The 17,487-nt window shown below is 35.7% G+C and overlaps 1 protein-coding gene across 1 annotated transcript in view; it reads left to right on the top strand.

The window, feature by feature from the left end:
• The window catches only part of dpr14 (defective proboscis extension response 14), a 206,463-nt gene that overhangs the window by 108,172 nt on the left and 80,804 nt on the right, over positions 1-17,487 (top strand). Inside the window, exon 4 of the mRNA XM_075300973.1 lies at positions 11,308-11,485. Within this exon, the coding sequence (XP_075157088.1) occupies positions 11,308-11,485 (178 nt within the window). The remainder of the gene's footprint in view (positions 1-11,307; positions 11,486-17,487) is intronic.

Here is a 17,487-nt window from a genome sequence, read left to right as displayed (position 1 = left end):
AAAGTCTCTCCACATTCAATTCAGTTCAACTGCTCTATGCAATAAGCGAAAGGACTTCTTTGTTATCCTCTTAGAGTAACTCTTGTCGCTTGTAGTATAATCTACCTCTGTAGAAAAACCCCCTTTGGCAATTCTTGAATCTCAATTAAAAGTCTTGTCATCTAGACCAGATGAGTGCGTGTTGGTTTATATGTGGCTGAGGGAGAAAGAGCATATAAGCTCTTGCTAAATGAGAATTGCCCAAGGACCCCATCAGTGGCTGGTACTCGTTTGCATGCCTATTAAGCTGGCACTTGTCTTTAATGTGCAACATTTTAATACTGAACGATGAGCATTTAGAACAATCTCTCTATGCTCGATATACACTCAAAGAAATTTGTGATTCGTGTATGAGAAATCTTTTGATAGTGTCTACCATGATGTTACTACTCAATTTATAGACATTATATCAAATTGAACTGTCTGACACAGTTGCCCCACAAGATAACATTAAATTTTAATTGCTTACTTTGTTAGAAATATGAAATTCGTAAATATGTTACTCGTATAGGACAACCAAATGTTTGTGTATTGTACATGTGATGTACATTAACAGTGAGCATCCTTTTACAAGTTTCATCATAGGTTCTAATCTCATTTCAAAGCTTTGTTATATATCGCAGTGAGAATTATGAAAATGCATGCAAAATATTAAAAATTCTACATTCAAGGTAAACGTAAATGGGTTTCTAATTCTTCAAATGATATAATGCTATTATGTTGCAATTTTAACTGAAAGCTATTGAGGATTTCTTAAAATTATGATTATCAACCTTTAGAAAAAATTATAGACAGAGATTCATATAGACATGTTCAGAGATTGAAGCCACCGAGTCGGTTCAGAAAGAGCCGCCGCCGAATATGTCGACTCATCTCAACTAAAATTTAGCCGCCAATTAATCAAAAATATCGGTTTAAATCAGAAAAATGTATTAATAATTGTCGATTTTTTCCAACCTTTTTGAACCTTTCCATCGCAATCAATCAATTTCAAGCTGCTATAATAATTTTGCAAAAATTTAGCTCAGAAAATTTGAATGAAATGTAAATTTGATTATAAGATTGGTTGTACAACTAACGTAATCTCATTAGAATTCGAATAACTTCAAATTGATTTTATAATGGATAACTGTCCGCCGCCGAATAGACATATTTATATCGGCTTAGCTATCAAGCCGACGCAGCCGACAAAAATGGCACGGCTTCATTCTCTGAACATGTACCTCTTGCATCCCATCCAGAGAATGAAGCCTACTCATCTTTGTCGGCGGCGGCTGACACTAAATTTTTCCCTCCATAGGCGGCGACTTGACGGCTAAGCCGATATAAGTTTATCTATTCGCCGGCAGACAATTATCCGTTATAAAATCATTTCGAACCCAAAAAAAAGCGTCGCCAAAAAAAAATGTTCTTTTTGGATCCAGAAGTGGTGCAAAATTGACGCAGAAGCGATGAATTTAACATGTGCTTGTCATAGGACGGAAGTCCTCCCTTTTAACAACCGTAGCACTGAATTGGCATCACTTCTTTAGGTGTGATCCGAATTCAATGTTTTGGGTTAGAGGTGTGCGCGTGACACGAAATTCTCGTGACACGCGTGAATCACGTGAGTCGTGAACAAAATCCAAAGCAACTCTCGTGAATGTGCGTGAATGGGACTAAAATAAATGTGTCGTGCGTGAGAAATAAAATCATTTCGTGAATGTGCGTGAATAAAATTTCTGCAAAATCACGCTCACGAAAAAATCAAGATTTAATTCATACTCGTATGTTAAGTGCAATTAATTTAGCTCTCGAAGTATATTCTACTTTTGAAATTTGTTACCTTTGCTGATTTCCGTTTGGAAAATGTCGTGAGCTTCGTGAATTTGTCGTGAATCACGTGTATTGTAGAGAATTGTGCGTGAACGTGAGTCTTTAAAATTAGTTCGTGCGTGAGTACTGGTTTTCATTTCGTGAATGTGCGTAAGTGGGATTGGCTACTACACGTATCGTGGGTGAGCGTGCGTGAATAAACATTTTGCTTCGTGAATGTGCGTGAGTGTGAGTGAAATTTCAGTCACGCGCACACCTCTATTTTGGTTGTAAGTAAAAAAATTCTATGATATTTTGTCAAATAAATAATTTTTATAATTTTTAATGGATTCTAACGCTTGTCGGAAACGTTTGATCTCAAATATTTTTAAAAATTCACAATTTTTTCAGATTGGATTTAGCATTTTTTTCGACAAAATTTAAATCATCTTCTGGAAGTGCTTTTGAAGTTGTGCCTTTGGAAGAACTTCCAATTTTTTTTGCTGGGAAGTTATACGATTGGTAATGAGATTAATTGTACAACCAATCTTACAATCAAATTTACATTTCATTAAAATTTCCTGAATTACATTTTTGCAAAAATTATTTCAGCAACTTGATATGATTAATTGTGGGTGGAAAATTCAAATTTTTGCCAAAAATATACAACAATTATTAATACATTTTTATGATTTAAATAAAAACTTTTTGATTTATTGGCATCTAAATTTAAGACGAGATGACATATTCGGCGGCTAAAATCGCTGAACCCATCACATAGTAGGAATGATGACTGATACAGATACAGAAGATGGCACTCAATTATTGGAAATAATTTTTTCAAATATCTTTGCACACATTTAATAATATAAAGTACAGAAAATGCTATATATTTGGGCAAAATTTGGTACACTTCTATAGAATCTCGATTTTAAACTCTAACATAAAACACCATTTATAGCAATAGTCCAATACGTCTATACAGGGGAAAATGTTCATATGGGACCTACATTTTAAACGGAATTGATTTCAAACAATATCGGCGCATATATTAGCCAATACTATAGCAACCCTCGAGTTTCAATGTGCCAACTGACAGCTCTATCAAAAAGCTTCAAATTTTGAAACGTTTGACATACGAGCGCTATTTGTATTATTTACAGCAATTTAAAAGATTGATCTCGTCCAAAAAATAGAATAAAATCCTGATGAATTTCGTTAAGGTCGTCCAAAATCAATTCTAGTTCCGGAAATCATATATCGAAAATTTTTGTTCGATTGGAAAATTCGGTGCAGCGTACCCAAAATGTGCACGTTCGATTAACGGGTTGTTGCCCATCGCAAGAGCAAAAGTGTAACCCATTTTACACCGTAGCTGGTCTACGGTACAGATGGTTACACTTTCAATCAAATGTTGAAGACGCTTTTATTCTTCGACCTAAATAATAGCGTTGTTGCAAATACAAAAGAAAGTGCGTGACACGTGTATTGTGGTTGCTTTTCAATTCCTTCAACACCGCAGATTAATTTACCAAGAAGAAGCATATCAATTATTTAGTGCCGCGACAAACAAAATTCGATATTAAATATTTTTAATATAATAGCAAAATGCAAACTGCAAATGCGTTTTTTGGCCAACACCATTATAGATGCGCTATTGGAGAGTAGTTCTTCTAACGACGATGACGAAGTTACAACATCATTGCTTGGACGAAATGACCAACGGCGAGTTAAAAACTTTGTTGAGAATGTAATTAATTTGTACTCTGAAGTAGAAGTAAGACCATTAAAATATATAAAATCAAAATTTTTATCAATTTCCCTTAGTTCAAGAAAAATTGGCGAGTTAGTGGAGATTCCAATAATAGTTGTTAATAATAATCGAAATATTTCCGCCAAATTTCTTTTGTTTTGATTTTATATCAGTGTTGCACCTTTTTTGTTCGTTTTCACACTCAAACGGTGTTGTCATTGCAAGGGGTTTCTGCAACACTGTGGTAACACCATTAAATGTTGTACCCTTTGTATGCAACACTTTTTTCCCCAAACGAAATCACCAATAGATGTTGTGCCCCAACTGATGTTGCACGATCGTCATGTGACATATTGTGAGATTGATACAACCTTAGGATTAGCATACCAGCATACCAAGGTACACTTATATGGTAGAATCAGTAAAACAAAAACAATTCTTTTTCTCTTTGGATGTGTGCTGGTCCGTAATTTCTTCTGTCCATTCTGTTGCTCTTATTGGTTGGTTTGCTTGTGTGTGCTTGGCCGTCATCCATCTGTAAAATTCCGTTGCTCTTATTGGTAGTTTGCAAAAGTATTTGAGCACGAGGAGCTAAGCTGTGAAGGAAAACGAAGCAAAAAGCATCTCCTGTGAAAATGTCCTCATTTATATAAAGCATAAGGGAACTATGTGAGCTCCAAAATGTTAACTTAAACCAACTTTTAATGTTTGTTTTCTGAAGAATTTAATTGAATTGCTAGAAATGTAATATCTGGCTGTGCCTATGATTTATCAATTAAATACTTGTCTCAGTAAGGCTGTAATTTCAAACTGCCACAAAAATCCAACCTAACTAAAAATTCCCATTTATCATACCTAAGTATTCTGGTTCATTTGGTATAATAATCGAGTGATTACTAAACATTCTTCCTCTGTGTATTAACTTTCCCCTTCTCAAGTGCACCACAATCAATCCTTCCAACATCTTTCTTCCACTGATGTTGGCTTGCTCATTAACATTTAATGTGGGTTTTTAGGCACTTTTTTCTGCATCCAACCAGTATCTGTGGCAATAGCTTCCACGATGTTTGTGTGCATAAAAGAGTACTCATCCAGAAAAAAAAACGCTACTACCACAAAATAACATCATTATTGTCGACATTGTTTTAGGTCTACTTTTTACCATTAGTAATCAGTGCTGCATATGGTCATGTAGGGGATGATGACTGGTGTTTGTGGATAGATGGAGACACAATAGGCCCTTGTAATTTACATGTCCTCGTAATGGACTTGTGTTTTTGTACATGTCTATCTTTTATAAACCAAAGAAGCCATACTGCCAAAATTGGGTTGTATCATAATTAAGAATTCTTTTTATTTTTTCGTGAATATTTGTGCAGTTAGGACATTTTGAAATTATTTTACGAAAAATATTAAGTAAATGACATATTATTCTCTCTTTACTGATTGTTTTTTTTTTATACCCTGCGCCACACCGTGGAACAGGGTATTATAAGTTAGTGCATATGTTTGCAACACCCAGAAGGAGACGAGATAGACACAAGTATGTGTTTTGGCTCAGAATAGATCCCTATTGATTTTGGAAGAAATCGGTTCAGATTTGGATATATCTCCCATATATATCTTTCGCCCGATATGGACTAATACCGTCCCAGAAGCTAGAGTTTTACCCCAATTTGGTTGAAATTTTGCACTAGGAGTACAATTAGTAGTGTAGTCAAGTATGCCAAATTTTATTGAAATCGGTTCAGATTTATATATAGCTCCCATATATATCGTTCACCCGATTTACACTCATATGACCACAGCGGTCAATCTTTTACTCCGATTCAATCGAAATTTTGCACAGCGAGTAGAATTAGCATTGTAGCTATGCGTGCCAAATTTGGTTGAAATCGGTTCAGATTTAGATATAGCTCCCATATATAGCTTTCGCCCGATTTAAACTCATACGACCACAGAGGCCAATTTTTTGCTCCGATTTAGTTGAAATTTTGCACAGGGAGTAGAATTAGCATTGTAGCTATGCGTGCCAAATTTAGTTGAAATCGGTTCAAATTTAGATATAGCTCCCATATATATGTTTTTCTAATTTCGACAAAAATTGTCAAAATACCAACATTTTCCTTGTCAAATCGTCACTGCTTTGTCAAAAAGTTGTAAAAATGACTCTAATTTTCCTAAACTTCTAATACATATATATCGAGCGGTAAATCATAAATAAACTTTTGCGAAGTTTCCTTAAAATTGCTTCAGATTTAAATGTTTCCCATATTTTGTTACTAACATTTTGTTCCACCCTAGTAAATTAGCCGACTTAAATTTTGAGTCTATAGATTTTGTAGAAGTCTATCAAATTCTGTCCAGATCGAGTGATATTTAAATGTATGTATTTGGGACAAACATTTATATATAGCCCCCAACATATTTGACGGATGTGATATGGTATCGAAAATTTAGATCTACAAAGTGGTGCAGTGTATAATATAGTCGGCCCCGCCCGACTTTAGACTTTCCTTACTTGTTTTTTTTTTTTGTGATTGTTTCTTGTTCAAAGTGTGATATAGTGGGGCCAGATATGGTCTGTCGAAAACTGCGACGTGTTTGACATACATTTACCACGTATCGTACTTAACGTCAAAAACGTCGTAAACATAAGTAAAATATTTAGTTTTTGCCATACATTTGTCAGAATTTGTAGTTTACTTTTAGATACAGTTTTAATTGTTTCGCATATTAAGAATTTAAGAATGACTTTGCCTTAGGAAATGGGCAAGAAAGAATTTAAAGTTAGCCAAAGGCAAATATATTGAAGCCTGTAAGACCATGGTTAGGTTAGGTTAGGTTAAAGTGGCAGCCCGATTAAGTTTCAGGCTCACTTATTGTGATATCACATTTACTAAAAGTACTTATGGACACAACCAACCAGATTGTTCCAAAAACATTAACAAACGTTTTCCAGGTCCGCCAGTAATCTGAAGCTATATGCCCCCAAAATGTGCTTACGCCTTACACAAAATGCAGGACACTCACACAAGAGGTGTTTTAGAATGTTAAAAACAGACATAAATCAAATTTAAGAGTCCTGTAAGGGTTTATGACGTCTAAAACTTTTTAACTGACTAAGATCTATCACAGCCATTCGGAAAGTATCAGACATTTTTTACCATTTCTTGATATATCGAAAGGCTATGACCGAATATAAAATTTTGCAGCGGTTTTGTGGTTGCAATTTCTAAATTGGAATTTTCAGAAATTTTACATTGTCTGAATTACTTTAAATGATATATCTCAAAATGGCTCAAGATTTTTTTGTATTTTACGAATAAAATGGAGAAATGGAAAAAACTATTTGATTTTTGGCCTGCATTTTCCAATTTTCCATTCTTTCCCATTTTATTCATAACAGAATATTTTCGCAATTATAATTAATAATATAGTTTTCTAAGTAATTCAGTGAAAATTCTGAAATTTCTGAAATTTTTTTTTTTTTTTTTTTTTTTTGATTTTCAATGAAACATAGGTTCTACAGTCGTCCGTGTGAACTGTACACCATGAATGCCAAAGCTTTGACAAAAAGTATGACATCTATATTTTGGGATGCACATGCAATCATTTTCATTGACTAACTAAATGAATTTTTTATAGCCTTTACCACCTTTGTGGTACAGGGTACAATAATATTGTGCATTTGTATGTAACGCAAAGGAGGACTAGTCAGAGTCCCATTAGAATTAAATTCTGAGTCGATTTAACATAGTTATCGTCTGTCTGTTTCGTCTGCCTTACTCTGATTTACGTGAAATTTTGTAAAGATAGTAAAGGGTGATTCTTTTGAGGTTAGGATTTTCATGCATTAGTATTTGACAGATCACGTGGGATTTCAGACATGGTGTCAAAGAGAAAGATGCTCAGTATGCTTTGACATTTCATCATGAATAGACTTACGATCTGCCACAACGTCGAATTTTCAGTGAATGGGCCCTAGAAAAGTTGGCAGAAAATCCGCTTTTTTATCGACAAATTTTGTTCAGCGATGAGGCTCATTTCTGGTTGAATGGCTACGTAAATAAGCAAAATTGCCGCATTTGGAGTGAAGAGCAACCAGAAGCCGTTCAAGAACTGCCCATGCATCCCGAAAAATGCACTGTTTGGTGTGGTTTGTACGCTGGTGGAATCATTGGACCGTATTTTTTCAAAGATGCTGTTGGACGCAACGTTACGGTGAATGGCGATCGCTATCGTTCGATGCTAACAAACTTTTTGTTGCCAAAAATGGAAGAACTGAACTTGGTTGACATGTGGTTTCAACAAGATGGCGCTACATGCCACACAGCTCGCGATTCTATGGCCATTTTGAGGGAAAACTTCGAAGAACAATTCATCTCAAGAAATGGACCGGTAAGTTGGCCACCAAGATCATGCGATTTGACGCCTTTAGACTATTTTTTGTGGGGCTACGTCAAGTCTAAAGTCTACAGAAATAAGCCAGCAACTATTCCAGCTTTGGAAGACAACATTTCCGAAGAAATTCGGGCTATTCCGGCCGAAATGCTCGAAAAAGTTGCCCAAAATTGGACTTTCCGAATGGACCACCTAAGACGCAGCCGCGGTCAACATTTAAATGAAATTATCTTCAAAAAGTAAATGTCATGGACCAATCTAACGTTTCAAATAAAGAACCGATGAGATTTTGCAAATTTTATGCGTTTTTTTTAAAAAAAAAGTTATCAAGCTCTTAACAAATCACCCTTTAGAATTGACATTCTAACTATACATATCCAATTTTGTCAAAGTCGTTCAGATTTAGATGTAGCTCCCGATTTAGATGTATATGGTAGTAATATGGTGCAACTGAATCTTACTCTAATAATAATCTATATCGATATTTTACACATAGAATAGACGTAATATTCTATTTACGTGTGTCGAATTCGATTCAAATCGGTTCAGATTTGGATATAGTATCTACAATATGTTTTTATACCCTCCACCATAGGATGGGGGGTATATTAACTTTGTCATTCCGTTTGTAGCACATCGAAATATTGCTCTTAGACCCCATAAAGCATGGGTCTAAGAGCAATATACATGTCCGTCCGTCTGTTGAAATTACGCTAACATCCGAACGAAACAAGCTATCGACTTGAAACTTGGCGCAAGTAGTTGTTATTGATGTAGGTCGGATGGTATTGAAAATGGGCCATATCGGTCCACTTTTACGTATAGTCCCATATAAACGGACCCTCAGATTTGGCTTGAGGAGCCTCTTGGAGGAGCAAAATTCATCCGATCCTGCTGAAATTTGGTACATTGTTTTGGTACACGCTCTCTAACAACCATGCAAAAATTGGTCCACATCGGTCGATAATTATATATAGCCCCCATATAAACCGATCTCCAGATGTGCCTTGTGGAGCCTCAAAGAGAAACTAAATTTCATCCGATCCGGCTGAAATTTGGAACACGGTGTGAGTATATGGTCTCTAACAACCGTGCGAGAATTGGTCCATATTAGTCCATAACTATATATAGCCCCATATAAACCGTTCTCCAGATTCGAACTCCAGAGCCTCTTAGAGCAGCAAAATTCATCCGATCCGGTTCAAATGTGGAACGTGGTGTTAGTAACATCCATGAGAAAATTGGTCCACATCGGTCCATAATTATATATAGCCCCCATATAAACCGATCTCCAGATTTGCCTTGTGGAGCCTCAAAAAGAAACAAATTTCATCCAATCCGGCTGAAATTTGGTACATGGTGTTGGTATACGGTCTCTAACAACCACGCTAAAATTGGTCCACATCGGTCCATAATTATATATAGCCCCCATATAAACCGATCCCCAGATTTGGCTTGCGGAGCCTCTAAGAGAAGCAAATTCATCCGATCCGGTTGAAATGTGGAACTTGATGTTAGTCTATGGTCTCTAACAACCGTGCCAGAATTGGTCCATATCGGTCCATAATTATATATAGCCCCCATATAAACCGTTCTCCAGATTTGACCTCCGGAGCCTCTTGGAGGAGCAAAATTCATCCGATCCGGTTCAAATTTGGAACGTAGTGTTAGTATATGGCCGTTAACAACCATACCAAAATTGGTCCATATCGGTCTATAGTTATATAGCCGATCCCCAATCACTCAAAAATTGGTCCATATCGGTTCATAATCATGGTTGCCACTCGAGCCCAAAAAAAATAATCTACCAAAATTTTATTTCTATAGAAAATTTTGTCAAAATTTCTGTCAAATTTTTATTTCTATAGAAAATTTTGTTAAAATTTTATTTCTATGGAAAATGCTGTTAAAATTTCATTTCTATAGAAAATTTTGTCAATTTTTTTTATGGAAAATTTTGTTAAAATTTTATTTCTATAAAAAATTTTGTTAAAGTTTTATTTCTATAGAAAATTTTGTCAAAATTTTATTTCTATAGAAAATTTTGTCAAACTGAATTATATACGTACTTAATCGGTCTTTTTTAATTTAATATATACCACGTATGGACTTACTTACAGTTTAGAAGACGGTGTTAGGAGGTTTTAGGATACCTTGCCATCGGCAAGCGTTACCGCAACTCAAGTAATTCGATTGTGGATGGCAGTGTTTAGAAGAAGTTTCTACGCAATCCATGGTGGAGGGTACATAAGCTTCGGCCTGGCCGAACTTACGGCCGTATATACTTGTTTTTTTTTCGATTTAAGCGCATATGGCCAGAATACCCACATTTTACACATAACTTTAGTGACGATTTCTCCTTATTATACTCATATCCTACACACTGTAACGGCAGACATTCCACAGATATATATACCTCTAATACATATACATATATCGCTTGATAAATCATGAATGCACTTTTGTGAAATTACATAAAAATGGTTTCAGCTATTCTACAAAGTGGCGATGGGTATAATATCGTATAGTCGACTTTAGACATTGCTTTCTTGTTTTTTTTTTTTGTTTTCAAAGTTTTAATTAAATAAAAATGTAGCCTTTCAATTCTACACTAGAAAGTGAAAGGGCTAATTTTCACATTTTCAAAATAGATAGATATGTTGAGAAGGATAAACTAACAACAAACCCTATTAAAATGCATTTTTTAAAGATGTTCCCTGGGAAGAAATTTTACTTGCATGTGTTTTTCAAAGCTTTGATTAAATTAAAATGTAACCTTTAAATTCTACACTAGAATGTGAAAGAGCTATTTTTCACATTTTCAAAATGGATAGACATGTTGAGAAGGATATAGGAACGACAAACCATACGCACATTGCATATCCATTGCGGAACAACTACAATCAGTTGTAGTTGTTGACAATGTGTTTTGTACGATATCCTCTTTAGGTATGAAAAAAGCTTTTAGGTAAACTTAATATTTACACACTCAAACACACATACATAGCTACAAACACACCCACGTACATAGCTACAGTAATCCTATAGTTACTCTATGCCAAAACAAACACAATCAATCCACCCTAGTGTATCTTGTTCTACTATAGAATGTTAGTTGTTTACACATTCTAGTAGCTCCTGGCTTCAAAATTCTATTGCGTATTCGTAACATGTATGATAAGGTGGTACGGTGTACATTGACTCTAAGAAAACCCTCACATCCCCTCTCTCCTTCTGTATCCATGCCCATTTGTTACTGCATCTTCTTTGCTAGTCTTACTTACAAAAATCTCTCATGTTTATTCGGATATTTACAGTTCCTCATGTGGAAATACTGGATGAACGTGGCTCGTCGACGCCAGAAAAATACTACAAAGCCGGCAGTACCATAGAACTTCAGTGTGTCATATCTAAAATTCCACAGCCAACATCATACATAACATGGCGGCACAATACACGTTTGCTGAACTATGACACCAGTCGCGGCGGTATTAGGTAAGTACCTGCCTACCTTTTCGTAGTCAATCTCATTCATTGGTACCGAGTTGGTGTTTTTTTGGTGTGTTTTTTTTTTTTTGCTGTACTCTAAACCAACAATTCTGGTGTATGTTTATATTCCCTAGGGATGTAAGTTTGGAGAACTGAAAATTCCTAAGATTTATTTGATTTGAAAAGCTACAGCAAAATTAATCACTTTCTATGTAGTAGAAACAAGAATATATGGCCGAATCTTATGTACTAACATCACGTATCTAATTGTAACCGGGTAGGATGAAATTTATCCCTCCAAGTGGTACGGGATTTCAAATCTAAAGATCGGTATATATAGAGGGTATATATATTTATGAACCGATATGGGCCAAATATTTTTATGTGGTTAGAGGGCATATAGCAACATCATGTACCGGATTGGATAAAATTTATTCCTCCAAGAGGCTCCAGGGGTTAAATGTGGTGATAGGTTCATATGGGATCTATATATAATTATGGGCCGTTAGAGGACAAATACATACATCACTTATCTAATTTCAACCGGATTGGATGGAATTTGTTCTCCCAAGGGATCACTATGACAAACCTGAGGATCGGTTTATATAGGATCTATATATAATATGGACCCAAATGAACCAATTTTTTAACGGTTGCTAGAAAGTATATACTAACATCACATACCAAAATTTAACCGTATCGGATAAAATTTTCTCCTTAAAAAGGCTCCGGAATTCGAATCTCGGGATCGTTTTATATGGTGTCTATATATATGATAATTATGGATCTATATATCCAACAATCTAATTTTTCTGGATTGTTGGAAAGCATATACTAACATCACATACCAAATTTCAACCTGATTGGATGAAATTTACTCTTCTAAGAGGATCCGTAAGTCAAATCTCAGGGTCGGTATATATGCTCTGAAAAAAAAGAATGCACTGTTCCAAAGATTTGTCTTTACACTCATGACGTTGGTATTGATTTCAAGCCAAATAAGCGCAGAATGGAAGTGAGTTGAGTTTTACGTACTAAATTTTTTTAATTTTTTTCTTCATATGCTGTCAAAGTTCATTAATGACTTTCTCATATTCATACTCGACTTGAAGTAGAAATTATAATATGTTTCATGTATAAACGCCTTTAGAATAACGTATTTGAAGAACATTTCCTATTTTTTACGCTTTTTTGCTTTGTAGGCAAGTTGCAAAAAGTCATTAAATTTAAAGACGATTTCATTAATTTTGAAGATTTTTTCAGAAATATTAAAGCCAAGTTGACGTTTGTGAAAGAAAATTTTCTTTCATATTAGGACACCTAATTTTAAGTTGAAGCACTTAACTATAAGGACTAAACGACTTGATTGAAAAGTTTATCGACTTTTGGGCAAGGAGAGCCAAATTCGCTCTATTTTGAACTGCTGGCTCTTTTCTGGCTCTTTTTTATATTGGCTCCAAATTTGTTTTTTTTTCTCTGGCTCTTTTTCGCTCCTTTTCAGTTTTTTATACCCACAACCATAGAATGGTGATGGGGGTATAATAAGTTTGTCATTCCGTTTGTAACACATCGAAATATAGATTTCCGACTATATATAAGGCGATATAACGATGTCCGTCTGTCTGTCTGGATGTCTGTTGTAATCACGCTACAGCCTTCAATAATAAAGCTATCTTGCTTAATTTTTGCACAAACTCGTTGTTTGTTTCCAAACAGGTCAAGTTCGAAGATGGGCTATATCGGTCCATGTTTTGGTACATCCCCCATATAAATCGACACCCCGATTTGGGATCTTGGACTTCTAGAAACCGTATTTTCAATCCAATTTTTCTGAAATTAGAAATCTATAGGTATTTTAGGGCCATAAACAAGTGTGCTGAAAATGGTGCCTATCGGTTCATGTTTTGGTATAGCCCCCATATAAACCGACCCCCCTGATTTGGGGTCTTGGGCTTGTAGGAACCGTATTTTCTATCCGATTTACCTGAAATTGGAAACCTAGAGGTATTTTAGAACCATAAACAAATGTACCAAAAATAGTGCCTATCGGTCCATGTTTTGAAATAGCCCCCATATAGACCGATCTCCCGATGTTACTTCTTGGGTTTCTAGAAACCCTATTTTCAATCCGATTTTCCTGAAATTCGAAATCTATAGGTATTTTAGGACCAATAATAGATGTGTCGAAAATGAGGTGTATCGATCAATGTTTTGATATAGCTCCCATATAATCTGACCCCCCGATTTTGGGTCCTGGGCTTCTAGAAACCTTAGTTTCTATCTGATTTACCTGAATTTCGAGATCTAGAGGTATCTTAGAACCACAAATAGGTGTGTCAAAAATGGGTGCTTCGGTCCATGGTTTGGTATAGCCCCCATATAGACCGATTTTTCTTCTTGGGCTTCTAGAAACTGTACTTTCAATCCGATTTTCCTGAAATTGGAAATCTAAAGGTATGTTAGGACCACAAATAGGTGTGCAAAATATGATGTGAATCGGTCTATGGTTTGCTATAGCCCTCATATAGCCCGATCTCACGATTTTACTTCCTGAGTTTCTAGAAACCGTAGTTTTTATCCAATTTGTCCGAAATTTAAAATCTAGAATTTTAGGCCTATAAATAGGTTTTAAGAAAATGGTGTGCATCGGTCCATGCTCTGGTGTAGCCCCCATACAGACCGATCTCCCAATTTTACTTCTTGGGCTTCTGGAAACCGTAGTTTTTATCCAATTAGCCTGAAATTTGAAATCTAGTTTTTAGGCCATAGGTGTCCCGAATGTATTGTGTATCGGTACAGATTTTGATATATCGATGTCCTCATTCCAGAGTGAAATCGGTCTATTTGGAGGCCTTACCAAATGGACCGATAAAACTAAATCATATACACTTTGTTATGGGTCTAAAATGCCAGTGTATTTTCAATTTGTGGCAAATCGGATAAAAACTACAATTTCTAGAAACCCTAGGAGTTAAATCGGGAGTTCGGTGTAATGGGGGCTATACCAAAACATGGAAGGATACACCAGTATTCAGCACATTTAATTGTATTTCTAGAATCTAGACTCCAAATCGGAGGGCCGGTTTATAAGGGGGGCTATATCAAAAACTGTACCGATACACAAAATATTCGGCACACCTCTTTATGGTCCTAGAATACCTCTAGATTTCCAATTTCAGGCAAATTGTATAAAAACTACGGATTCTAGAAGCACAAGAAGTAAATCTGGAGATCGTTCTATATAGGGGCTATATCAAAACATGGACCGATAATAACCATTTTCGGCACATCTCTTTATTTTCCTAGAATACCTCTAGGTATCCAATTTCAGGCAAATTGGGTAAAAAATACGGATTCTAGAAGACCAAGAACTAAAATCGGGAGATCGGTCTATATGAGTGCTATATTAAAACATGGACCGATAATAACCATTTTCGGCACATCTCTTTATTTTCCTAGAATACCTCTAGGAATCCAATTTCAGGCAAATTGGGTAAAAAATACGGATTCTAGAAGACCAAGAAGTAAAATCGAAGATCGGACCGGTACTCACCATTTTCGGCACACGTCTTTAGGGTCATAGAGTACCTCTAGTTTTCAAATTTCAGGTAAATTGGATTAAAACTACGGTTTCTAGAAGCCCAAAAAGTAAAATCGGGAGATCGGTCTATATGGAGCTATATCAAAACATGAGGGTATAGAAGGCGCGCTGATCATGAAAATTGCATGAATGTAAAATTTCCAGATTTTACTTCTTCTAATCATTTGTGTAATGGAGGTAACAATCTATAGATTTTAGATTTCAACTCAAACAAAAATGGTTGTTATAAATCCAGACTAGATAAGATAGTCTTCATAAGTAGAATCTTTAAATTTATCTTTGGGACTGTATAGACTAAGAAAGCCTGAATCAAATCGGGCTGCCACTTTAACCTAACTATCTTCGGGAAGCGTACTGGTTGAAATGATCTGCTTAGGAGAATATCTGTTATTAAACTCGCTGAAATTTTATATATTATCAACCGGCTACGACTAAGAGTTTTCAAAGGAAACTATTATATTTGATTCACGGTGGTGGGTATTTAAGATTCGGCCCAGCCGAATTTAATGCTGTATATACTTTTGTAATAATGGACTCAATATTAGCGGCATACTAACTCTGTATGTGCAGAATCAACTACAGCTCCTAATATCAGACATTTCTGTTCTTATTGTGATAAAATTCCCATAAATAAGGGAATGCGGTTTATCTCCAAAACCTATTGTATTGTTACCCCACAAATGCTCATGGTTGCGAGTAACAGGTTGGCTGATAAGCCCCCGGTCTTACAAAGAAAAACACATTTTTTTTAGAGCGATACAACTATTATAACGACCTTCCAATTTTTTGATACCATTTTGGTAGTACTCCTTCGGTTTTGCCTCAAAATAGGCCTCAGCGATCACCTATTCATTGCAGCCAAATTCTTTCCTGCGAGCATCCTTTTGAGGTCTGAGAACAAGAAAAAGTCGCTGGGGGCCAGATCTGGAGAATACGGTGGGTGGGGGATGCAATTAGAAGCCCAATTCATGAATTTTTGCCATCGTTCTCAATGACTTGTGGCACGGTGCGTTGTCTTGGTGGAACAACACTTTTTTCTTCTTCATATGGGGCCGTTTTGTCGCGATTTCGACCTTCAAACGCTCCAATAACGCCATATAATAGTCACCGTTGATGGTTTTTCCCTTCTCAAGATAATCGATAAAAATTATTCCATGCGCATCCCGAAAAACAGAGGCCATTACTTTGCCAGCGGACTTTTGAGTCTTTCCACGCTTCGGAGACGGTTCACCGGTCGCAGTTTACTCAGCCGACTGTCAATTGGACTCAGGAGTGTAGTGATGGAGCCATGTTTCATCCATTGTCACATATCGACGGAAAACTCGGGTGTATTACGAGTTAACAGCTGCAAACAAGCTCAGAATCATCAACACGTTGTTGTTTTTGGTCAAATGTGAGCTCGCGCGGCACCCAGAGCTTCCGCATATCCAAATATTGATGAATGATATGACCAACACGTTCCTTTGATATCTTTAAGGCCTCTGCTATTTATCTCGATCAACTTCATTTTACGGTCATTCAAAATCATTTTGTGGATTAAATTCTGTCCTTAAAGTCATCCCAAAAAAAGAACCCTACCTTAGAAACATTAACAGTAGGCATCCCTAATTCCAGCATAAGAATACACATATCCACTATTCAGCACGAAACATGAAGTGGTTAATGGTACATGTACTTGCTTTCACAATGCCACAAAATCCAATTACACCCATATTTACCCATACGCATGAAGACACTCTCACACAGGAATACTCCATCCTTGTATATTTAAATAGATCGTGGAGCAACAAAAACGTTCGTGTGACAAATTTTTGGGGCCAAAAGGCCCAGGACACTCTTACCCAGCAAAAAAAGCGTCGCCAAAAAAGTAATGAAAATGTTCTTTTTGGATCCGGAAGTGGTGCAAAATTGACGCAGAAGCGATGAATTTAACATGGGCTTGTCATAGGGCGGAAGTCCTCCATTTCAACAGCCGTTGCACTAAATTTGCATCACTTCTTTAGGTGTGATCTGAATTCAATATTTTGGATGTAAATTAAAAAATTCTGTGATAATTTATCAAATAAATAATTTTTATAATTTTTTATAATTTTTAATGGATTCTAACGCTTGTCGGAAACGTTTGACCTCAAATATTTTCAAAAATTCACAATTTTTTCAGATTGGTTTTATAATTTTTTCGACAAAATTTAAATGATTTGCACCATTTTATAAATTCTTACTCTGTTTTTAACCTATTTTAAACAAAAAAAGTTATAATTACCAATTAAAAGTATGAAAAAACCAAGTTATAAAAAATTTAATTAAAAGAACTTCTTGGGTAGTTAAAATAAAGAACATCATTGGGAATGCATCTTCTGGAAGTGCTTTTAAAGTTGTGCCTTTGGAAGAACTTCCAAATTTTTTT

The sequence above is a fragment of the Haematobia irritans genome, chromosome 3 (assembly GCF_050003625.1).
Source record: "Haematobia irritans isolate KBUSLIRL chromosome 3, ASM5000362v1, whole genome shotgun sequence".
Classification (NCBI taxonomy): domain Eukaryota; kingdom Metazoa; phylum Arthropoda; class Insecta; order Diptera; family Muscidae; genus Haematobia; species Haematobia irritans.
This window is presented reverse-complemented; position numbering and strand designations above follow the sequence as displayed.